The 26,535-nt window shown below is 38.8% G+C and overlaps 1 protein-coding gene across 1 annotated transcript in view; it reads right to left on the reverse strand.

Moving 5' to 3' along the window:
* Nucleotides 1-3,366: 3,366 nt before the first annotated feature.
* The window catches only part of DHX15 (DEAH-box helicase 15), a 48,546-nt gene continuing 25,377 nt past the window's right edge, over nucleotides 3,367-26,535 (reverse strand). Inside the window, exons 7-14 of the mRNA XM_054823241.1 lie at nucleotides 21,839-21,925; nucleotides 20,122-20,271; nucleotides 19,859-19,967; nucleotides 18,502-18,693; nucleotides 15,385-15,507; nucleotides 12,863-13,053; nucleotides 5,150-5,319; nucleotides 3,367-3,932 (exon numbers count right to left, since the gene is read on the reverse strand). Of these exons, the coding sequence (XP_054679216.1) occupies nucleotides 3,815-3,932; nucleotides 5,150-5,319; nucleotides 12,863-13,053; nucleotides 15,385-15,507; nucleotides 18,502-18,693; nucleotides 19,859-19,967; nucleotides 20,122-20,271; nucleotides 21,839-21,925 (1,140 nt within the window). The 3' untranslated portion in view covers nucleotides 3,367-3,814. The remainder of the gene's footprint in view (nucleotides 3,933-5,149; nucleotides 5,320-12,862; nucleotides 13,054-15,384; nucleotides 15,508-18,501; nucleotides 18,694-19,858; nucleotides 19,968-20,121; nucleotides 20,272-21,838; nucleotides 21,926-26,535) is intronic.

Genomic DNA, 26,535 nt, shown 5'->3' on the forward strand with positions numbered 1-26,535 from the left:
CGGAAGCGGCAGTAGTAAGGCAGGGCACACACCAGAAGAGCCAACAGCTGACATTGGCTGGGGCAGCCGATGTACTTCTTGCAGGATCCCTCGCTCCTGCTCCAGCAGAGAGCCGCAGCTGTGGCATTTCACAGAACAAAACGCACGGGAGGCTGAATTTCTGTTTGACATTAGCAAACTCCCGCATATTTTGCCACTTCCGACTTTATCCCCCATTTACTGCAGTCGGCAGTATAGTCAGCCAGCACCAAAGCTGTGACGCTGAGCAGGACTGAGGGTGTTTTTAACTGCACTAAGAGGGAGGCATTGACCTTCATACGCTCATAAAGTGGCCTCATTCCTACACCCGCTTCTTGGTCTCCTTTTGTTTCTCTGGGCAACCTTTTCTGACAGGCTTTCCACCAAAAAATGGGAATGAGGTTTTACCTTTTAACACTTGTGAAGAACCAGGGCTATTCTCAAACTCAAGTCATTCTGCGTGACTCGTCTCCCTGAGATAACTGGGGTTACGAGGGTTCCTGATACCATTTCTTTTAGGGCCTTGGAGATGTCTTCTCTAAGAAGCCATGGTGTCCCTTCCACCACTCCTTCAGAGAGGAACAGTTACTACTTAGACAACTTGCTCCCTTCCCACTGCTGTATAGCTCTAAAATCACATCTTAAAAATAAAAGTGAACTTTGCAGTAACTCAAAGGTGTCCACAGTGATTCAAATGAGTCTGTGTGTTACTGCCCCAGACCCCAAGATACTCCCAGGTGTTAGAAGTCAGCATTGTGCAGTACAACAGCCATTGCACAATGCCTGCACAAACGCTCCCACCCTAGGGCCCTTCCCCACTACCCGACAGCTAGAAGGAACGACTGTGTGTTAGGCACATGCAGTCTGGTATGAGAAAATGCTTTAGTCCTGAAGTATTGCAAGCGCTTGGCTTGTCAGTTCTCCAGTAAAAGAAGTGTTTTGACCTACACAAATGTCACACAGGTATCAAACCCACAGGGTCCCCCAGATGTTGGAGCTCCAATACCTCCTTGAAGCACTGGCTCCGATTCCAGTGGGGTCCCAACAGCCAGGCTGCTCTCCACAGCTCCCACAGCCAGGGGGGCGAGGGCATAGGGCCTGCTCCATCCCCGGTGACAGCTGAGACACCTGACAGCCTTCCAATTAAGCCAGTGACAAGGGTGCACCCCCATGCCTTTAGATGGATTGTGCAGGTGTCACTGACTTAATTGGAAGGTGGCAGGGCTGCACAGCTGTCAAAGGACATTAATTTGGCCTGCAGTATTTGCATTCCTGGTAGCAATGACAGAGGAGAGTGAAAGATCCCAGGTTGGCTGTCACAGCCCAAGCTGAGTTTGCGGGTATGACAATTAAAAAAAAAGAAAAAAAGAAAACCACGCCAAAGTCTGTCCCACGTAAGGTTCCACTCACAGCCATGGCCATCTGCTCCCCCCTTCACAAGTACCAAAGCTGCTGCAGTTTACACCAGCTGGTTCTGGAGTCCTCAAGGGATTTCACGCTGAGAATTGGCTGTGCTTGCGGACCCTGCCATACCTAGGACAGGGCATACAGAAGGTGGTTCTACACCATTTAGCTGAAGGCTGACACAAATAGAGAAATTCTGACCTGGGGAGCAGCATTTTTCAGCACTGCACGAAGTAGCCCCTTCTGCCTCCCAAAAGGAGGATAAACAACCCACATACTGAACTTGAGTTATCCTGGAGCAGGAGTAGGTGGAACAAGCATTTGTATGTTTAAGAATACTAGTTTGAAATCAAAACGCTGAAGAAGTTGAGGATTCCTATGTTTTAAATACAAACTCTTGTAACTGCAGTCAGAAAGCTTAATCCAGTTCAACATTTTATGATGAGTCAGCCTCCCTCCTTCCTACTGAAAGTTATTTCACAGGGCAGGAAAGTCCAGACCCATCCCACACCACCTGAGGTGGGGAAAGCCCTCACACCTCACATGCTTATCACACCTGGGGCAGACTCACAAGTGCCACTGTGTATTACAAATTCACTCCAATTTTAATCTTCAGACATGTTTTCCTTCACAACACTGTTTGCATTGCTAACAAAACAAGTTTTCAACAGTTCTCCACTCCCCCTCATATAAATGGCAATTTAAAAAACAAAGAAGTTGGAATTAGAAGGAAACCCTCAAATTACTTGATTTCAACTAATTTTATAGTCAATTGCTATGATTTACATAGGATCCCCCAAACATCAGTGCTTAAGATTAGTCTGAGGTTAGTTGCCAGATCTGCAAACATAACCTATTTTTGCTTCAGCCTTACAGCATGACTGCACACAGCTCCCATTCCCGGGGAACCCATTTCAGCAGGAGCTGCTGCACCTTCTCTTTGCCAGAAGGACCAAATTTCAGTGTATTCTGGGGAGAGGAAAAATTGAAATCTGACAAAATATGTTAAATCCTAGAATGGTTCAAGTTGGAAGGGATCTTAAAGCTCATCTAGTTCCAACCCCCTGCCATGGGCAGGGACACCCTCCACTAGACCAGGTTGCCCAAAGCCCCATCCAACCTGGCCTTGAACACTTCCAGGGAGGGGGCATCCACAACCTCTCTGGGCAACCTGTTCCAGTGCCTCATCATCCTCACAGGGAAAAATTTCTTCCTAATATCTCACCTACATCTACCCTCCTTCAGCTTAAGGCCATTACCCCTTGTCCTACCACTACACGCCCTTGTAAGCAGTCCCTCTCCAGATTTCCTGTGAGCCCCTTCAGGCACTGGAAGGCTGCTATAAGATCTCCCTGGAGCCTTCTCTTCTCCAGGCTGAACAACCTCAACTCTCAGCCTGTCTTCACAGGAAAGGTGCTCCAGCCCTCCAATCAAATCTTGCTATAAATTCCACATGGGATTAGCTTTCCTAAACTGAAAATGCTGTCAAGTCATATTTTACTAAAAATGACTACAAAACCAGAACAGTGCAAGGTAATTTGACCTACAGTGTCACCTGTGCTATTATTTGTGTTGGTCTTAAGCTGCATCCAAACATTGCCCAGCAGGGTAATTTCTAACTGGCCACAGACACTTCACAGGACATATTACTACAGTTCTGACCAAGAAATATCTAGGAGTATGTTTGAAGAATGCATTCTCCAGAATTCTGCATGCATGTCATTTCTAAAACAATTTCCTACGTAATTCAAACAAGTGAGCAAGGGATCAACACTGTGTGCATTATATTGATGTCACCACAACTGTGCTGCTTAAGCATCTGCACTTTAATATTAAAATATTAAACTACTGCCATGTCAATAAAACAGCAGTTTAATGGCAGACTAAATGGCTTCTCATGTTTTAATCAAAACAATAGAAATACCGACATACTGTGGCACAAAATTAGTATAAATAGACTTTATTGAAGTCAGTACCTTTGTACTGAAGCTGAAGATTGTGTCTACATAAGCACAAGTTGTAACATTTCACAACTTCTAAAAGGAATGTCAACAATTACAACGATCATGCATACCATGGTCGATAATCACATTTTTAGAAGCATTTTCAACCATTTCTAAAGAAATGCTTATAACATTGTTATATATAGAACTACTTTCAATAAACTGCAAAACATTGATCAGCTTTTCCAGTATGAGCTACAGTGTCAACACAAAAGGGAGGCATAAATGTTTAATTTATGAAATCAGAATGGAATATTTACTGTAAAGAAAAATTAAAAAGCTTTCAAATAAAGGCCATTATTGAACCAAAGTGAAGAGCACAACTTGAACTGTGAATCCTTTCATCTCTTAAAGCTGTCCTCTGAATAACTTCAGTTCAAAGCATAAATTCAGTACTGTGAGTATTCCTTGGACTGAAGTTTGGCAATGATGCGATCCAACTGCCTCTTTGCTTCACACTGTGGAAAATTGCTCATGTCATAATATTGAGGGGCAATTTTCACCAGCCTGTCAAAAAAGGAAAAGTTTGTTACAAATACTCAAACTTTAAGATGCATCCGACAGAAATTCTACAACTGAAGGAAACAAAGATTATCCATTATTTTCAGCTCATTCTGGGATGCTAAGATTAATGAGAGTTCTCACACATGCAGACACATCACCTGTTTACCTCTCAGCCCCATCCTGTGCAAGCACCCAAGCCCAAAGCGAACAAGCACGCACTGGAGTCTAGCAAGCTCCTCCTGGTCAGCCAACATCCCTTACAAGCCCACACTCTGCTTCAGTACGTGCCGCAGTAGCCAGAGTCAGCCTGCTGCTTAACCTCAAAGCCCTCAAGCCACAGAAGTCCACCCAAATACCAGTTTGTGGAAGAGTACAGGTCAGCCTCAGCTGTCCTAAGCTTAAAAATGCAACCAAGGCCACAGGACCCTGCTGCTTTAGGCTATACAGCACATGTTCAGAAAAAAATTTCTAAGGAAGAATTCAAACACTTATTTTCCATTAAAATACTATGGACAAATATATATACGTGCTATGTTTTGCGGCTTACAAATCTTTAAACTCTTTCTGCACAACAGCACAATTTCAACAACAGTTGCAGAGCCTCCTGTGTCCCCAAAGCTTACAACTGGACAGTTTGAGTACCACCTTACAGACGGGCAAGACAATTCAGATCTCTACTTGTCTGCTGAGGATCGGGCCTCTAATTTCCTTGATGTGCACTCTATTAATAAAAACTATTATAACAAGGCAGGTTGTACCAGTATTAACACCTCTTTCCTTCATATTTTAAGAAAGCACTGAATCCCATTCAGATCCTTCTGGAAAAATTACAGACAATCACTGCCAAGGGCAATCCTAGATCTTGAGGAGAGAGGCATCTACTGTATCTCTTAACTCAGGTACACAAACCTAGCACCTCCAGCAGCTCCCGCGCAGCAGGCTTACTAAAGTACCTGGGTTTAAGTCAAGCATATCTCTGCACACTGCATACAGAGCCTGGGCATCTGAGTTTTATGCACAACTCCCACAAACAGAAAGTGTCCACAAAGAAAAACTTTAGACATCTACAAGATCTTAAGTCCATGCCATTGCTGTCCCCCAAACCATTTTAATAATACTAGCTTCAGGAAAAGTGAAAGGAATTACCTCAATTTAAAGAAGAAAAAAGGAAAACAAGAGCTTTACAGTAGGTCACGACCACGTTAAGACTTTTGGCTTACCATTCTGGCTTGATGTCTGTACATGTCCGGATGTAATTCTTCGTCGTAAGGACAAACTCATTATAGAGCACCCATTCTGGTTTATGATCAAGAACAGTGGAAGGATGCAACTGCACCACCTGGTTATCTTTGACTGTTAAGTAATGCCCTGTTCGTTCCAAATGTGCCACCTAAGTAAAAAGACATTCTTTCATTATCACAGGCAATTTTTAAATTAAGTGATTTCAAGCTGACTGTTACGTGTTCCATATACCATCGACTTTCAAACCTCATCCAAATTTGGCACATTACTTGACCACTTCAACTATTCAGGTTTTTTTATAGACACAATCAAGATGCCAGATGTTTTTGCTAACTGCCATGGTAAGTGTATATTCTAATATGCAATTCAAGCAACACACAAAAATAGTTATCACCCAAAGAGAAGAATCATTATTAGAATAACACAAATATTACCGTGTTATTCCAACAGAAGTATTGGAAGGGAATATCTATTGGACAGGTCTGTAGCATCACACAAAGTCAACTGTGGTCTACTGCAGACATCTGCTTCAAGCACTTCATTGCAGCAGCTACCATGGGACCGGTAACCACAACGTTATCCTTTCACGTTTTTACTAGTACAGTGTTTCAGTACTCATTTTACGTATTATTCTGCAAGTCCTCTCACACAGTGGCCTGAAAAAAATATGTCAGTCCTTACAGTAAGAATGGGAAGTTTAGTATGTCAGAAATAAGAACAGTCTTGTTACAGCACAGACTTCAGAGCTGGAAAATGTAGGTTCAGCAACACACTTCTGCTGTGACCTTGGTGGAAAATCAATTAACCTCTCTCCGACCAAGCTGCTTGCTCTCTGAAAGGGAAGAATGCCCGCCTCGCTGAGATGCTCTGATACCTAGCTCATTAAGATTTGGTAAAGCAGACAGTTATCCTTAGAAGGACACCATATGTAAGGACAGTTAATCTAACAGAACAGGTAACTAAAATTAACCTTTTGATACTGGCAATTCAAGATGACCTCAGTACTTATTTCATCACATAGGTATACACATACAAAAATACTGTAAGAAGACGGTCAATGGCTGAAAGATATCTCAAAGGCACATTTTTTATTCAGACCATCATTAGCTGCCTTCCTTTAATACAGACTGCGTACCTCGTTTTCTCAATTCCTAGGTGTATCTCACCTTTTTTTTTTTAAATAGTCAAAGGTAAATTCCATTTATTAGATTAAAATCCCAGGATTTCTAAAGCAACAGCTACCTCAAATTTTAAGTCAGAGTATCTCCTTAGTAACAAATTTCTTATTTGGAGTGTGCTTCGCTTACATTTTATGACATTAATATCCAGAACATGTTTTAGGAGTGGAACAAAGTATTTCAACAGACTACAAATCTTTTCACCCAATATTTTAGAGATTACACTGCTACTTTATTTCAAGTCTGGGGAGCCAACAGAGGCTCTTTTAAATGGAGATTAACAGTGCACTGTCTGTAACGATTTAGGCTTAATTTCATCCAACTCAATCCAACATTTGCAAAATTAAATAGTGGTATAGCTGCAAACCAGACTAGGCCAGAAACTCATCTGTCACAGACCTAGCACAATCACAGCACATATGTTGCTGTGGGATTATGCATATTTTTTAAAAAGGAAGTATTTTAAAAAGAAAAAAAAATCAGTCACTTTTCAGATCAAAAGTAAAGCATGCATACAAGAATATTTGGGTGCTTTATCTGCTTCTGTACTTCCTATAAAAGGGCAGAACAATTCATTTATGTTTCATTCTAGAAAACAGTGTGCTGTTAAATTTAAATCAATACCATTTACCTTTGGTACCTCAGTCTCGCTCAGATGTATTAAAATAGTAAAGTCTTATCATCTAGCTTTCCCAAATACATACGATTTCCTTTTCCATGTTATTTAAAATGCAGTAAAGAGCTGTATTTCTTGTTTACTTCATATAATTCTGAACTAAGTAAGAAGATTCAGTTAGCTCTTAATTTCCAGGAAGGAGAGGGACTGGAATAATCCCAGTTAAGAAAAAGATGTTTCCTTAGAACATGGGTGTCAGGGATAAGTCACCTTTGAGTGGTTACATACTATTGTGACTTATTCAGATCCTGAGCAAACACTGAGCTACAGTATTTATCCAATTTACATGTTTCTATTAAGTATGCACGTTAGCACACATTGGTAAAGAATTTCAGGTTCAGTAATGGCAACCGTCTCTCATGAAATATGCGCAGTGAAGCTAGGGCTCTGCAGCAAGCGATGATGATCTAACCATCAGCTACTACGTCTTCCTGCTCCCTCCTGGCCTGAGCTATTTCAGCACAGCTGACAGAGCACCCATTGTGCTGCTTCTCTGAAGGTGTAAGTGGCTTGCCACATCCCTATGCTAAAAGAATTCAGAATGGGCTGAGGCAAGCACCAAGGCTGACATAGGGGAGCGAACAAGGACACAGGGGAGGCAGCGTACACATTTATGCTCCTCTGAACCACCCGCATGCAGCCAATTCCAGTGCCTGTGAAATACAACGCAACAGTGGTTGGGCCAGATGTCCTCCAGAGTTCCCTTCCAACCTCAACCATTCTGTTACGTTTTTCAGAGTATAACAAGCATGAGCTTCCCCAGAAACCATGGAATAACACAAAGCATGTCTAGTAATTTTTTTTTTTCCCCAATGAGTAGTGGTAGTAAGCAAGATACTAGGGAACACACTGTCATGTATTAGTATAGAACATTTGTGAATTAGGCTACTTAAAGAATGGGGCTGTAAACGGAGGGAAGCTATTACGCTATTGACAGTTCAACATAAGGAGCTACACAAACATGACTAAAAGGATTATAAAGCCACGCTCGCCCATGCATCTCTGCAACAGGTAACTGCAGCCTGAGAAAGCCCACCTGCTGCTGATTTACAGACAGTTACAATGCTTTCATCGACATGACAAACTCACATGGAAACGGTGGCCACCATGGCACATGCCACCACAGGAAAAGGTTTTAGTTCAAGTTCTCATTACAGAAGTTTCAAGGATGTCACAATTTTATTAAGACAGACACGCCACACTCTGAAATTTTAAGTGTGCTGGTGCTTATTTATTATCTATCATGTCATTGACCCTAGAGGGCCCAATCAGGGGTCTTCAGTCAAACATGTCAAACACTGTAATCCAAATGCACTTAAAAAGGGCAAAAGCAGGAATAGTGTCACAAGATCACAGAATCATTTAGGTTGGAAAGGACCTTTAAGATCATCAAGTCCAACCGTTAACCTAACACTGCCAAGTCCACCACCAAACCGTGTCCCTAAGCACCACATCTACATGTCTTTTAAATACTTCCAAGGATGGTGACTCAACCACTTCCTTGGGCAGCCTGTTCCAGTGCTTGACAACCCTTTGAGTGAAGAAATCTTTCCCTTCACCAGCTCCGTTGCCCTTCTCCAGACATGGTCCAGCACCTCAATGTCTTTCTTGCAGTGAGGGGCCCAAAAACCGAACACAGTACTTGAGGTGTGGCCTCACCCGTGTCAAGTACAAGGGGACAATCGCTGATCCAACTATTTTTAGATTTAAGGCTACAAATTTTGGTAGGCTGGTCTTGTCAGACAATTTAGAGAAAAGACTGTTTCTTGTTTGTCTTTGAGAAAAATAATAGCTAGCATGCACCTAAGAAGCAATGTCAGTTGCTTGGATTTCAGAAATTTCTGCTTGCAGACCACGCAACAGTGTTTCTGAAGCCATTAAGTTTTAAACTGTTCTTCTGCATTCTTAAAGAGCAAAATGAATACCATTAAACGCACTGCTGACCACCTTCGTGTCATAGGTTCATTTTATTACCATTCTATCATTGTAGGAGCCTGATTATGTAAAGACAGCCAAATACACATCATTCTATACACAAAATAGCACCAAATACTGAGTAGCAGCAAGAATGAGATTTTAATTAGCAGTACAATCATCTGACACCTGACTTTCTGTACAGTACAGGTGAATTCATTTCATCTTCTGTAGGACCCTGATATATCCTGCGTTGAACTAAGCCACATCTTCCAAAAAGAGTTCCAAGCTTGATCTGAAGACACCACAGGACAGTGGTGGCTCCACCACATACCGGAGTACTTCATTCCACCTTTAAACTCTGACTTACATTTTCAGCCATCAATTCTTGTTCTGCCATCACCACTGGATTGGAAATACAATGATAAAAATTTAAGTTCTCTAAGACAACTTGTACTATCAGTCTCAAAAAAAAATTGCTGAGAGGAAAATGACCCATCTTTAAGATACTTTGGCATTTGCTTGTCTTCTCCAATTCAATTTTCATAGAATCATAAGGTTGGAAAAGACCTCTAATATCATCAAGTCCAACCATCGACCAAACACCACCATGTCTACTAAACTATGTCCCGAAGTGCCACGTCTACACTTTTTTTTGAACACCTCCAGGGACGGCGACTCCACCACCTCTCTGGGCAGTCTGTTCCAATGCCTAACCACTCTTTTGGTGAAGAAATTTTTCCTAATATCTAATCTAAACCTCCCCTGACACAACTTGAGACCAATTTTAACAGTTTCCTTAGCTGACTTCCTGTAGTACAATTATTTTTTGCTTAGTTTTTACCAGTTATTTCCACTACTTGTCTATTAAGATTTTAAAAATTATAAGCTTAGCTTTTCTACTTCTGTTGAATAAATAATCTATTCCTAGCTCTTGAGTTTTGTTGCCTAATTACGATTGTGTTTAAGTTGTACAATTTTCCAATCCCTCTCCATTCTTAAGACAGGATATGTGTAGCACTGACGTATTGAGAAAGCAGTATTTCTCTAATGTATTTATTTTCAATGAGCAGTTTCTTAGTGATTCTGCAAGCATCACTCTTGCTTTATTTTATATATGGTTCACATACTCTGTTGTGTGATACAGAAAACGGGACAAAAAAATTTTTTTGTGCTAAGACACCTAACTTCTTGTCAATACTTATCCTTCCAGAAGTTTTTCTACACACGGAATTGTTGGCAGTTTTAAACTCTTTCACTATTCCCTTTGCACATCTATGACAGATTTACTGGAATTCAAGTTTGTATTTAAATATGAAGGGTAAAAAGATTATTTGTCATCAGCAGAAATTCCACATTTATCAGTCACCGACACACAACTGAAGGCAGGTAAATTCACTAATTATAGAATTAGTACTATTTCAATAGTTAATACAGGCCCGCACTGCCTGACATAAGCCACAAGTCTTGATTAGTACAGAAATTTCTACAGTAAAATTTTAAGATTGACTTTAGGACACTAGGCAATTACCAAAGTAGAAAACAAGGCAGTCAGTGAGAACTATTTCAGAACAATGGATGCTACCATTTTTTCCACTTGACACTGCATGTTTAAAGAGTTTGAAGAATCAAGTTCTGCCACGTGTTGCCCATAGACCTCAGTACTTTACATGCAGAGACTATCTACAGTATGTGCACACACTTTGCAAGTGCTCAGACTTGGAATTCCACGTATGTTCTGTATTAAGAGGACAAAGAATGATGTACGCATTTCATTACCCAGGTTTTCTGAACAAGAGCACCCAAATGCCAGAGCGTGAAGATCTGCTTAGAGAGGGTACAATGTGCATACAGACTACTTTAAGCACTTCAGCTGCTAGTAAATAACGTCTGTTGAGTAGTTCCAAGTTTTCTACTGAAGGTTACTCAAAGCAACGTGGAATTCACGAGAGAAGGTTCAGAGTCAAGGTCAAACAAGTATCACACTATCATGGAGGTTAGAGTGAAAAACTCAAGATAAACTGGACTCGAACACATCAAAGGAGAAAAGAAACTGTTGAAATGGCTTTGACGCAAAATGCCTTCAACAGGTCTGCCACAGCTAACTCTTGATTCAGCCCAAAAATTCAATTCAGCATTTTGGGTGAGAGGGGTGGTAACCTATTGACCCTGGAAGCCCAAGAAGACTTCTGGAAAAACTTTCCTTTTCATCTGTGTGAGCCTACTACTCTTTCACAGCAAAAATATAAAGTCAGATCTTCAATTCCTGAGCAGTAGAGACCAAAAAGCTACCTACACCAACAGTGCCATTCCACATCCATGGCAGGAAAACATCTATTAGAGGAAGAGTTTCACTCTGAGTAACATAAACCAAACTGACAACCCACAAACTTCTAGGGACATGACCTCCTACAGGTCCGAATGAAGGAAGCCACAGGATACTCTGCCACAGTTGCACTTTGGCAAATCAGACCTGCCTCAACCAGCTGGGGCCCAGCAAGGACTGTTGGGCCAAACTGTTATCTTGCAAAACATTTACAGAATTACAGGTGTACGTAGGAATGTATACTAAAGCGTCCCCCAAGAACGATGAAGAAAACATGTCCCAAAAGCAAGGGCTGAACACAGTGACCAGCCTGCTTGTCTGCAGGGTTACAGCAAGTCAGTCTTTAAAACCATTTTAATATCTAAAAGCAGCCAACAGCTTTAATCTCCCATTTGCATTACAGTGAAATGCAGTTGCTGACATTGATACTCCTGTATTCCAAAAACCCAGAAACGTTTCTGCTACAGTCTGGCTGGCTTAGCCCTGGGGAAGGCACTGTTTCCTTGGAGGGGGGTTTAAATATACATGGTACCCAAGTCTGCGCCCAGCCAGGATGCGGTACATGCATGCCTGTCAAGCTGCTTGCCATTCTAAGCCACGCAGCCCTGACCAACGGCTCTTTTTTCAACTAGTAAGCTTGTATGCTCAAATACCACTAGAGCATAGGTCAAGTGAAAAATTAGGAAATGCCACAGGCACTGGTCAGCCTCTTAATAATAAGGTTGTGTTCTGCAGAAGTGAGACATAAGGCTCTAGCAGAGACATTGCTGAGATGCATCAGAACACGTTTGCTGGGAAAAACATCAGAACAGTCCAGAGTCAATGAGGATGAAGACTCACTCCCATTAAAGGTTCTATACGTCGGGGTCTGCAAGAGCCAGCAAAGGGAGTCTTCTAGCCCCAAAGATGAATGCTGAAGAGAAACACAGCACAAAGGGACTATGCAAAAACAAAAGCCACCAAAACAAAGGAAAAACACAGCCTGCATTCTAGCTTGGAGGCATGCTTAACATGAAATGCAAAGCAACCAGCAGGCAGCAGTGAAGACCAGCTTCCATACGATCCTGGTTCAAGAGGCAAATGAATTGCAAACAGCATACATCTTGAAATTACAGACCTGCTCCAGTACTCCAGTACTTGTGACTCATGTAATTTAAAAGTGAAATATGGGAAAGTATGCATAAGAAAATACTCTCCTTCTAAAAGGATTACATGTAATTAATATTTATATACAACTATACTTTCCCTATTTGTATTACAAATAATTTAACTACATATTCTGCAGTTACTTTGAAATGTTTTAGGAAGTTACTTCCTCAGCTATTCAGAAGTTGGTGGTCAGTTCCTGGCTGGTAATGCCAGAACCAGTACTGTCATACCAGTAAGATTGCCTACAACTTCTCTTCCAAATAAGATTTGACTAAACAATGTACTACTTGAGTAACAACCAAGCAACCTGACAAAGACTAAGTGGTAATATAGTTAGCCATATATAATTTAAGTAACATTCATAAAGTTTTGATAAATTATAATAACCATACTCACATTAAAGCCATGTAAACACTGAACTATGTTCCCTACAAGAACACACACGTACCTGCATGAAATACCCAGTAACTAATGCCTTTCTTATGTTGATGTAATAGTCTCGGCTGGTAAAGTCTGTGCTTCTACGAGGCAAATTAAATCTATCCATGATTCGTGACAGCTGCTGGCGTACATTGTCTGCAGACATCAGGGACCTGTAGTTAATGAAGTTGTCATAACACCACTGAACCGACTCATGATCTGCAACATTAAAAAACATGAATCAAAAATTAGTATTTCATCCAATTAGAGCAAGTAAATAAAACAGCAACTGACTGATCAGTCAGATGAACCAGAAAAAAACATCCATAAACTTTTATAAATGACAACAGCTCTTAGTTTATTCAGGCAGTTTCTTGCATTAGATAACTTGCCCAAATTGTTTTCTATTCAGGAAGCATGTGGTCAAGACAAAAAAAAAGTAATGCAGCTTCCCGCCCTCAACATAATATACACAAATTATTGGTGTGGTGTTTCAGCCAAACATCATTAAATTTCACATATTTCAAAAAAATCACATCCTGCAAGTAGAAAAATCATCTTCCAAACCTGCAGTATAAAATGTAACTCAACATAAGGAACACTGCATAATCTTTAACAGTAGCATGCAACAAACACACAAGAAGGTTGTACATAATTATAATGTATTTTAGAAACCAAACCCTCCTTAAATTAAGCAGTCAAGTAACAGTTAAGAGCAATACAAACAAACTAACCTATTACTAAGTGTGACGCACCTCACAGCGGTTTAAGTAAATGTAGGTGACTGGTAAAATACAGCATGAGTAACAGAACTCAGTACTCTTTAAACTGTTTCTACTGCTGATACGGCTAATAAGAAACCTGTTAAGACAGCAAGCCTAAGCTACTTTGTCAGGATAAAAGCCTGCACGTTTAACATCAAGAAACCCAGTTCTCCCTACCAATTCTGTTACTTCTCAAGTGACACTCTTCTAATCTTTGTCAGTTTAATAATCCAACAAAACCAGCCTTAACAAAATTTAAAGAGTATCTCTTGCACAGAGAGAGAGACTATTCTTAATTTGCATTGAAAAGAACGTTACATATTTTGAGGAAAGTTTAAGTTGTTTCTGTGCTTTATCTTACAGAATATATTTAACTGAAGTATGAATGCTGATGCTCTTGTACACTATACAGTAGAATCGTAAATGAAGTACCACAGCATGTTACTTTCTGCGCCACTTAAACTGAGCATTTTGGATGACCTCTAACGGTTTCAATTTGATCTAGATACAAACAGTAGCAGCATTTTGTCTTCTGATCCTGAATCCCAGAAATCCTACTCAATTTCACAGTGAAACTGAACATAAGATTATTCCCCAAATAACTCCATCCTTCAGCAACCCGAGCAGGAAAGCAGTGGTGTCCAGAAACACGCACACATAAAATCACACACACATAAAATGTCTGCAAGACATACAGGAACCTGTTAACTAAGAAACTAATAGAAAAAAACAAGCAACAGATGTCTCCAATTCACAGGTGTTTAGTAGAAGTTTCTCAGCTACTGTTTAAACAGTTTTGAGTACTTTTGTTTAGACTTTCACTCTGAAGATACCCTTATTTTGCACAGCCACATAGCAATACAGTGCTAGAATGTTTCAATACAAAATTTCTAGATCAAAGCTGGAACAGAAAGGGGCACTAAGTTGTGGTTTGTTTGTTGGTTTTGTTTGTTTTCTCAGGGTAAAAGAGTGTTGCTTTTTTGTTTGCTTACAGAAAAACGCAACTGGAGCATCTAATTTAACCTGGTTGGCAGTTAAGAGTAATCTTTCTACTTACCACCAGGATAAGTCACTGTTAAAAAAGTGTGCCACTTATGTAGTCATTTTTCAAGAGAACTCCTAGCTTCACCTGTTCATTCCCATCTTTTTCAAGCTGCTAAAATATACTGCAGCTATGCTGAGGAGGACCGTACATTTTCCCTAAAATCCATACACAGAAACGAGGTAAGTGAAATAAATACATCGTATGGCTCTAAGTTACTTTTGTTGATGCATCACCCCTTTGCCTCTCAATCCATCCCAAGGCCTTGCTACAGAATTCCTAACTATATTAAAAAGTTAGGATTAAAAAGGTTTTGGTTCTAGGAACATATCCTTCTCTAAATTCAGAGTATTTTCTGCACTGCTCTCCCTGAAAAATTATGAAGCAATTACGCAGATTTTTCTATAATTAATGTCAAATAACAAACCTCCAATATTTCTTAATTACAGGAATTCTTACTTCCCTTCTGTCCAAGGTTACCCAGCACTGATTTAAAAGCCTGGCTTGTCTCCATACTCATCAGTTTATTACATGATCTCTTGGCTAGTTTTTTGGTTGTTTCCCCCCCAAAGGAAAGTAGCACTTAAATAGCTCTTTTAAATATGCAGGTTTTTAAGTATGTAAGATTAAAAGAGAATGACTCAAAAACAAGCCCATGCCTTTCAACTGTCCTTGGAACCCAGGAACAAAATCTGGCAGCACAAAGCATTACAAATAATTTTGCTAAAATGGGTGCACACTTACTTTGTTTGAAAGCGTGGTAGACATTCAGCAACGTCAAATGATCTCCATCTATGTGGGCAAACCTCATCTTGGCTTCATCTGCTGCTTTCTTTGCTTCCGTGGGGCGAACAAAACACTGTGGGACTAAACAAGGTTGGTATGGGCCCAACACAAACGCCCATATCGATGAGTCACGCATTCACAGATAGAGGAACAAGGCCTAGCTAGGTCAGTTCACAGAGCATAGGGCAGGGCAGGATGGCCTCCAACTGCATCTTGGACTGTTTACTACCTTGATTTGGTACATCAACACCTAACCCCATCTGTAAGACAAGAGGGTTTCAAAGCTACAGAGTACCTGATTATTTTAATAGAACTATATGTAGGCATCAAAATCTCTAGTCTGAAGGCCATCAAGATTGCCTATGTATACTGGAAGGCTAAACAGATCTTAGTTCAAATCCCAGTGCTGATAGCTCTACCAGGAGCCAGTACCCCATGTAACAAAACACTAATTGTGAATTTGCTTTCTCAGAAAGCCTCTATGGACAGAGTGAAGAAGGTTATTCTGAAACTGTACTGCACTGGCACAGTCTAAACAAACATGAGTTTTATCCCAAGTCTGCTACTAGACAGAACACCCTAGTAAAGTCAAGTCCTCTTCCCCAGATGGTATTGTTATCAGCACTGGTATACAGAAACATGTGAATGAAGGTATTAATAACTCTAAAGGTTGTGATGGTAGCGGTAGTGGTGGAAGGTTAAACCGTCCTTTGGCACTACTTGAAATAAAAAAAAATTAAAAATTGTAATGTGATGAGCTTTCTCTGTTACTATATTCTCTTACATAAATCTGACTCAGTCTAACTTTAATTGAAAAATCATGTTTTAATGTTCCCTTTCCAAATAAAGGCTACCAAAGATCACAAACAGTATTGCAGCCAACTTAATTCATGGTCTGTCAACATTCTTACAGGTTTGTAATATTGATACTAATTGACAAAATGCTGAAAAAAGTTCTAAGAGATCTTCACTTTTAAGATCTACAGGAAAAAAAAACAGTTTGGTTTTAAGTAATGTAATTTAAGAGCTTAAATTTCAATAAAATTATTGCTAAGTAAGATGCTACAAATCCTTTATCTTTTTCCAGCTGCTTGAGACTATATTAGCCTTCTCGTAACTGAAGCCCACCAATCGCAGACCATTTCTTTGCACCTCATCTGTCCCTAACAGATAAGGGCCTTTTTGTGGGGTGTTATGTGTTTTTATTTTATTCTTAAATTCCCATGAAAGCCCCAAAACACTACATTTCAAAAATATGCTGAATTGAATACTGGATGGAACTTGAGGAGAAAAAAAAAATACACACTGCAACAGTGAATCACATGGTAACAAATCAAGAAAGACCAATGCATTAAAGAAAATGGAAATGCAGGTGCAAAATAAACACCCTGTATTTTGGGTCCTGCATTTGAAAACAGCAATAATATAAAGTGTATTTTAATTTCAAACTCAAGACTAATGAAAGCAAATTCCAAATTATTCTATCACTGGCTTAACTCACTGTTTTGAATAAGTAATAGCACTTTCTACCCCACAGCAAGACACGACGGCTCTTATAAAATGAAGTACAATCATTTAATTTGCTCATTTATTCAATGCTATTCTCTGCTCTTTTCTGGTATTTATTTTCGATTCAGTCCAAACTATTAATACACAGATTGCTATCCAGAGCCTGACAGTCTTAAGGCACCATAACATACAGTCATGTTGCTGGTTTAAAAGAAGTGTTCATTTTTTGAAATAGTCCTCACAAATACTAGGATTATGGGGGTTTTTTAAGAGCAGAATTTTAGTTACAAACCATACATTAACCAGCTTAAGGTTTTTTTTTCCCCAAAAAACTGTTAATCATGACATTAATTGTGCCTTAAAACAAAAAAGTGTCATGGCCTAGGAAAAGGTAAATAGAAAAAAAGAGCAAGACAAATCAGTTGAAGACCACAGACAAAAATACTAGACTTACTGTTCTGTAGTAGAGATTGGGGAGAGGGGGGGGAAGGGAAGAGAAAGACAGGCACCAACCTACCACCACCTCCGCAATTAATTCTACCATTTAATTAAAAAAAAAATTATTACGATTCTGCCCTGCCCATCTGCTCTGAGTCTGAACAATAACTCTGCAACAAACATTTTAGCTTGTTCTTAAAAACTTTCATATAAATATACTGTAAGACTAAACTGAAGAACAGATTTTACACTTAGCCAAAACATTTTTTCCCCCTACTCAACAAAGTTAAGCATGTAACCAGTACACCTGCGTTGTGAAAAGCCTGGTAAAATAGCACACCCAAAGACAAAAAGAGTAGTTATGAGTAAGAACATCCCCATTTTCATAACAGACTAAATCTTGTAGCTTGTCCTATGACAACTAACTGTAAAATGCAGTCAGTTCTACGTAACTGGGAAATGAAATACAAGGCTTGCTCGATAACATTTCTCATCAAGCAGCCCTGCTCTGATGCAGTGCTATTCACATAATACAGCAAAGTACAGCTGTGCACACAAATTAATTCTTATAAATATATATATCCTCCCCCGAAGTTTCTTTCTTCCCTCTAAAAGCAAGGGCTGTTCTTAAGCTTTGCCACTTAATGCCTAAAAAAGTATCATCATTTCATGTACAAGCTTATGATTTAATATAAATTACACTGTAATCCTTTTGGAAATACTGGGATTTATCAAAAGTGCAGAAAAATGCACAATACAAAACAGATTTCACTGCCTTAAAGAACAGGGTGGTTGAGCTGACATTTCTGGTCCTGAATATGAGCCTAAAAAGAAATTTCTGTTCCACTAGCCTCATTTCCCACCCCCCCCCCCCATCAACTCAAATATATACACTTCTAACCAAAGTCAGGAGCAAACTGTTTGACTATTTTATGCATGTTAATTTCTTAACATTACTATTCATTACCTTCAACCCCATAACAGATTAAACCCCTATATGAAGCTTTAAAAAACGATTCTAATGATTAGAAATATATTTATATTGTTTATGGCTTTGATGTGGAAAACTCAAATTTTCCCCAAACCGAAGATCTGCATTTTGTTTAGCATCTCTTTCCCTGCTATTACCTGACAACATGGCAGTAATAGATAGGACCTCATTAGAACAGTTGTAGTCACAACTTGCAATAACCATTTTAGCTAGTTGTGGGTCCAATGGAAATTCAGCCATCATGGATCCCAATTCAGTCAAGTCTCCATCATCATTTAAAGCAGCCAGATAATTCAAAAGCTCTAAGGCTCTCATCAGAGTTTCAGGAGCTAAAAAAAAAAATTTAGGTAGGCACATTAATCAAACTTCTCTGAATAAGCAAAAAATGAGGAAGCACAGACTATTATAAGCCATCTTATTTTTCGTTCTCCATTCAACTGGCTTCCAAACACAAAATTGTTATCAAATTCAGTTACATACATCCAGACAGGAATTAGTTCGGGGAGGGGGGGGGAAGGGGGAGAAATCACTTATTTAGAAAAGCTCTTAACTGGATCAAAAGCTTTGAATATTTGAAGATTACTGCTTTTCAAAATTCAGACAGCAGTGGCATTGTGAAATCGGTATCACAGTAATATCACTTTCCCCCAATGCACTGATGCGTCTTCCCTTGTTCCATACAAAATAGATTGATACAGTCCTAAAAATCTCAGCCATATCAACTTTAGATATCTATAGCCTTTCACAAATCTGAGCCTATAAGAATATTCTTTTAGTCATTCATTCCTCCTAGTGAGTGTGTATTAAACCCACAAAGAAAAACAGAAGGAAATCCACAAACCTTCCTGCTAAGCTATCATATACGCTGCACAGCACAAAATACAATTGTTCTGTAGAGCTATTTAAAAGCTTGCATATTAGAAATATTTTTATTTTAGGGGGAGAGAAACAACCAACTTTGATGTATTTATATATGGCTGATCTAAGTTTTTAATTAGCAACATAACAGTTATTTTTAAAGTATATATGAACATTCAACACTATTAGAAGGGAGACGCACATTAACTTTATCATTTGAGCCAAAGACACATACTCAGCTTTAAAAACGCTAGCCAATTTTATTTACATACAGTTGTGAACTGATGCACAATTAGAATGTGCAATCAAGGTGATATGTAAAAAACCTCATCAAGTAATAGATTTTCTAATGCCTATAATTTTGTCTTATCCTCTGCAGGTAAGAGGCATTCAGTAGATTCCTTGATTCCATTGAAAGCTGTTATGCAGATAGAAACATAAAAAGCTTGCTTTGATAAGACACAGAGCACTAAATTTCAGGATAAACAAAAGACATTCCTTACAGATTACAATAAAAACAATGAAAAAACCATAAAAATTTATCCAATGTTGGTTTTATATAAAATTTTCACCAAAATAAAGATTTCAGAAGTCAAAACATAACACAACTAGACAAGTTAAAATAGAAACACATACCTGGAGGATCCATAAAATCAAAGTGCACCAAATCATCTATACCAAGCTTCTTGAGCTGCAATACTACAGATCCTAAGTTAGACCTCAATATTTCAGGGTATGTGTTGTCCTAGGGAGGAGGGAAAAAAGAAAATTCAGAACACTTGTTCTTCTAAACACTTTAAACTACACAAGCATTCAAATTCTGATTTTGTTTGGTGCCTGGCACTCAACTGTCTGTATCAGATGTTCTTATACACGCAATCTAGAAAAAGTAATCTTACCTGCATTTCAGTTTTGTAAGCCTTCTCTGTATAAAGCCTGAAGCACTTGCCTGGTCTAGTACGACCAGCACGGCCAGCTCGCTGCTGAGCAGAAGCTTTACTAATCGCAGTAACCAAGAGAGACTCCACTCTGATGCGAGGATTGTATACCTATTTGAAAGTGGAATTAGAGCAGGAAAGAAGCAAAAGAATGAACACCACTCATGCATATGACAGTTATCTAAAAAAAAAAAAGCGTAAAAAGACTGCTTTAAACTTATTTTCAAACACAGCTTCTGACTAGGAAATCACAAGTTGTATGTATCTGAAAGGAGACAAAGAAATTGGCTACACAAGCCTTTGATTGAATCTGACAGAAAGCTTCAAATACAACTGCCTAGAGAACAGCATTTACTTTTTATTCATTTGTTAACAACAACTCCTGCCAGGCTCCCTGTCCTCCTTAAATGTGTGTATTATTAGATAAGATTTTCGTGGCAGAAGGAATGTGTCCAAGTTGTTCTACAGAGTGCTAAACACACTCTTGATGCTCAAATAATTCCATTTAAGAAGTTGTCTTGATACAATTATAAGGTTGAATAATCACGTTCTAGAGGTCAGAAAAATCTAACATTAAGCTTGAACGCAACTGTAAAAATCAGACCAACAAGAAAGCAAGACTGTATTTCAAGGGTATGTGCAGACTGTCACAGTACAAAATACATGCTGGAATTTACTATAAAATTCCCATTACAGTCACACAAACAGCAGCCGTGCCAACTTAATATGGATCAAGGAAAATAATATACTGTAAAAATAAAAGCAGTAGTCAGATAGTTTCAGTTGAAGATGTTCTTTGGTCCATGTTTTAACACCTTCCTGGGGTGAATAGGAATAAAACATGCACAATAACTTTATTTCTTATTACAGAAGGTATTCTTCCAGTGTAAGAACTATTTGTAAAAAAACCTCAGCCTAAATGGTGATTGAAATTTATGTATGAAGATGCATTGACTGTACTCAGTCTGCTGCATCTCTCATTTTGCAAAAGTTTGAAAGGCTGACAATGTGTGAGTATTAAAGAAAAAGTCTAAGAAACCAAGTTATAAAGACAGTTATAGCTAGTGAAAAAAATAAATGAAGATTAAGAGATTTGTATTGTATACTTTCTTTAGTTATTGGGTTGATTGTAGGCAAGCTACTTCAGTTCCTCTGAACATCCCATGATGTTCCAAAAAGCACAATACAAGCTTCACGACAATCTTCAGGGCTACAACAGTATTACCCTAGGTATCATTTCTCTCTTCTCGTTTTAGTGCTGGAGCTTTCTATGCTAACATGATTTAGAAGAAGAGGTGGCTTCTAGTACCATTTTTATACACTTTCATATGATTTCTTGGTTTTACTTGAGCATTGTCAAGTACACACACGCAGTACAAAACCATCCTTCCTAAAGTACCTAGGAAATCCATATTCCAGGCCTAACTCTCAAAATCCTCACGTTTCAATTTTTTGAAAATAAAATTCTTCTGCACTGTTTTGGACTGCTCTAGATAGCTGAAGTTTACAGACTAAGAACAAACCTACCATAAGTTAAAAACAAAACAAAATCAAAACAACCAAGGTTAAGATTTCAACTGGGAAAAGATCTATCAGTGTTTACAAAGGGAAGAGTTACCCTAGCTAACCAGATTCCAGTATCTTTCCTGCTATAAAGAGAAAACAAAGTAGTACTTACCTTCTGTTTTGCAAAGCCAGGATCAATCACAAACACAACACCATCTATTGTTAGTGATGTCTCAGCAATATTAGTGGACACAACAACCTGTTGAAAAACAGAATAGTAAATGTAACTACTTTGTCCTGAAGATGAAGAGCTCTGATTTTGTCTCTGCACCAAGAGTTTTCAGCAAACTTTCCTTCATCAGTAACTACCAGAGCTGTGCTCCAACACTTTTACAGGACAATCTGAAATCAACCAGATGAACTTCTATTGAAATCAGAACAATTTTTGTCCACTGTTTCTGCTTCCTTATGTCTCTATTAACAATATAACAAATGTTAGTTTTGAGAAAAAGAAACAGAAGAGCAAATATTTTACTTACAAAACTGCTACTCAAAATTTTACTCACATCTGGTACAAAGTGACAAGTTACATTGGATCCCTTTAACATCATCTGTTAATTCCAGCTTTTTTTAATTTTTTTTTTAATGCCTAAACAGGGCAAACTGGTTAAATAATATTAAATCAAAGGTTATATAACTGTACCAGCACAGTATGTTCTTTTACTTTGTTTGGAATAAAGCAGTTATCAAAACATTCCAGCTAAAATCCTGAATAATATGTATTTAATTTCAACTTTGTCTTCTTAAATTACCAGCTATTCAAATATCTTTACATATTCTGAAGGTAACATTCTTAAATTTCTATAAAGCTTTCTGAATGGTAAGTCTTGTGCAAAAATTAAAGCAAAGTTCAGAGGCTTGATTCTCCATCACTTAAATTTTATATCCAGAGATGCAGCGTCAGTCTATAGATACCATTAGCTCTCATCCCAATAGTGACCACGTGAAATTACATTATTAGCAAATTTAATCAACTACCTCAGAAAAGACCCAAAATGTGTTCAGCACTTCATCAAAACTACTTACCTTTCACTTCCTAATTTCAGATCATTCTGTCATCACTGTTTTCAGTTTAGCAATTAGAATTTGAGACACTCTTAACAATTTGCTGAGAATTACAATGAAGCAAGTGGCTGGACTAGATTGATAATCCCGCCCATATCTCTTCCTCCTGGCTGATCACTTTGCCAGTCAGCTACTTACTACTCTCAGCTTGTCTCTTCTTAAGTAGACTTAAGGTCTAAGCTTGACCAAATACTACTATATATTGAAAGCAGTATTTTGGTGCAAAAAAATTTCAGATTAATCTGGAATTACCATCTTCCACCCTGAAACAATGTACTACTTAGAACTCCTTAAATAAAAAAAAAAAAATCCTGTACACCTTTCATTCACAGGTAACCTGTACAGATTAATCAGAGATAAAAGCCAAAAACATCAATGCAATTAAGTGCTGACACAAAAGCACAATAGATTTTCATTTAAAAATTGCAAGTCATTAAATATGCAAATTAAACTAGCACTCCCATGTTAAAAGGCTAGTCAATCCACATTCAGCTTGCTGTTACAGTGTTTCTTATCAAAACAGTCTCAGCTTTTTTCCAGATCTACTAGCATATGAAGCATCTATACACAGAATCTTGAAATACCAACTACAGAGCAGTGTTCAAAAGGTTTTGGTCCTGCTTTTAATCACCAATTTCTGTAAGGACACTTCAATACCAATAACTCAATACTGGTAGTATGCTTAGTCCACAAAGGTCCATCAATTTAACTTGTACTTGAATTTACTTAACTTGTACTTGAACCATACAGAAGTTTCAAAAGGCAGAAGGAAAAAAGAAGTTATTTACCCAGTGGATTCTGTTCTATGTACAGATCTCATTTGTTAATGTCACATTGCTTAAAAACCATAATTAATGAATGTAAAAACACAAGACATTTTAGAGAAAAACTTGAGGAAGTTACACCACATCTTTCAAGTCTAAATCAAAGTACAAAGTACCCTGGAAACAAATAAAATTAGCACTGAACTATGTAAAACAATACACTTGTACCTTATGAGCTTTAGCTGCAGTTTTGCAGTTTGCTGAAATGTTTATGTTAACATGTTTTTAAATGTAACATTAACAGTTTGGTACACCAAAGAGTTTGAGATTAAACAAGTTACTTGGAATATTAAAATCTACATATATCTGTATAAAAATATCTCTATATTGCATATGTATTAACTAGCAATGCTTAAGACTCCTGAAACAAAAAACAGAACAGTTTGGAAAAGGATAAGGTAGGAAGGAAAGGGAAATAAAAAGGCTCCTTGTTAAACCATCTTCATCTTCCTCCAGATTATAAATACTCTGATTAGCTGTAACTAGTAAAAGCATTTGTTTAATCTTAAGCTTTCTGACAATAATAGCTGATCTTGTCTAGCACATCCAAGAGGACAAAAAAAAGTGCTAAGTTATCAAGCTATGTCATTACTAGCTGTTACCATCACTACTACTGCAAGATGCCACACACCTTCCAGTATCTTACTTTCACAAAGTCAGAGCTCAAGAGATACTTATCCAGATACTGCAAGCACTTCACTTCGTTTTTATGACCATTAGAGCCTTTGAAATGATTCAGACCTCCTGCTAGCTCTCTCTCCTCAGCAGTTCTAAAACTAGGTTCAATTCCCACAGGAGACTGTGGGAAAGCAGACATTTTGTAAGAGAGTGGAGGCACAGCAACCTATGGTCCTACTTTACATATCTTGATCACTAAGACTAACTGAAACTAAAACAACATTTAAACAAATTTACAACACGCACAGACACACTTTCACTCATTGCCAGATTTGCTATGCAAATAAAAACCAAAACACGGAAGCCAGAACATTTCAGTCAAAGCAAGCAAAGAGGAAGAGTGGCTTTTTTATTTAAACATAATGGCTTTATAGGTCCAAATCTGTTGTTCACATATTTTGTGCCTGCTTTTGCCTACAGTTGGTATCTTTCCAGTATGGCATTTTTTTTGTGTAGTAAAATAGTTGCTACACAGAGTGTCTTCCTCTTAGACACAGGTACTGGCTTCATCAGTTCAACACAATGAAAGCTACACACTGCATCTGTTATCCTCTTACCAAGAAAACCAGAAACTGCCTATTTTGTAGTGCAATTTTAAACATGAATGAAAATGTAATGAAATACACAGCTATCACATGATCATCACTGAAAAGCAACTTCATTTAAGTCATTTGCTAACACAATCTTGTTGCAGCATTAGTTTCATGATTTCATATTGAATGCTTTCTGCAATCAACTTCAATAGGAAAGAGGGTAATTTCACTAAATTTATTAAGTGATTTATTCTTCCAGCACACTAGAAAGTTGTCACTAGTATTCCACATGCATTGTACTGCACAAAAAAGCAAATAATCAAGGAACAAACCCTGCCTAGAGCAAATCGCATGATTCAGCTTTGACCTTCAAAATCTTAACTTTGCGATTGCTACAGTTTGATATGGTATTAGTTTAACTTGGGGAAGCTCTATTAAGACTCCTTCCAAACGTTCATTTTTAGAGAAATAACCACATCATTTTTAATGTGGTTTATGTGAGCATTCAGGAATTGAACTATTTATTTTATGAAGAATATTCACCAGTGTAATTTCAACTTTTTTGGCTTCTCAATCCCTTTTGCCCAATGAAAGAAGCTCAAAGTCTTGCTTACTACTACAGAAAACATGGAACCTCTAACTTCAATGTACTTGTTTCAACTTGCACATTCTCATAAACCTTGACAAACAGACAAAACCTGTCTGATAACGTACTTTGAAAACATAGTCCATTTTGTTTACAAAAAGAGCATGCCTCAGAATAATTACTTTTGGAAAAAAATCCCATCCCTCTATGTAAATCATGTGATTGTCATATTCAGTATTTAATCTTACTGTATTTCTCCTAAGAAACTTATGAATGCCACTCCCATTCAGTCAAATCAAATTGTTACTGGAAGCCAGAATTTTGAATTTTGCCATCCAGAGGGACCTTGACAGGCTGGAGAGGTGGGCCCGTGCGAACCGCATGAAGTTCAACAAGGCCAAGTGCAAGGTCCTGCACATGGGTCGGAGCAATCCCAAGCACAGCTACAGGCTGGGTGGGGAATGGATTGAAAGCAGCCCTGAGAAGAAGGACTTGGGGGTATTGATTGATGAGAAGCTCAACATGAGCTGGCAGTGTGCGCTTGCAGCCCAAAAATCCAACCGTGTCCTGGGCTGCATCAAAAGAGGCGTGACCAGCAGGTCGAGGGAGGTGATCCTGCCCCTCTACTCCACTCTTGTGAGACCCCACCTGGAGTACTGCATCCAGCTCTGGGGGCCCCACTACAGGAGAGACATGGAGCTGTTGGAGCGAGTCCAGAGGAGGGCCACAAAGCTGATCAGAGGGCTGGAGCACCTCTCCTATGAGGACAGGCTGAGAGAGTTGGAGTTGTTCAGCCTGGAAAAGAGAAGGCTCTGGGGAGACCTTATAGCGGCCTTCCAGTACCTGAAGGGGCCTACAAGAAAGCTGGAGAGGGACTGTTTACAAGGGCATGTAGTGACAGGACAAGGGGGAATGGCCTTATCGTGAAGGAGGGTCGATTTAGATTAGATGTTAGAAAGAAATTCTTTACTGTGAGGGTGGTGAGGCACTGGAACAGGTTGCCCAGAGAAGCTGTGGATGCCCCCTCCCTGGAAGTGTTGAAGGCCAGGTTGGATGGGGCTTTGGGCAACGTGGTCTAGTGGAGGGTGCCCCTGCCCGCAGCCGGGGGGTTGGAACTAGATGA

Source organism: Grus americana, chromosome 4 (genome assembly GCF_028858705.1).
Source record: "Grus americana isolate bGruAme1 chromosome 4, bGruAme1.mat, whole genome shotgun sequence".
NCBI lineage: Eukaryota > Metazoa > Chordata > Aves > Gruiformes > Gruidae > Grus > Grus americana.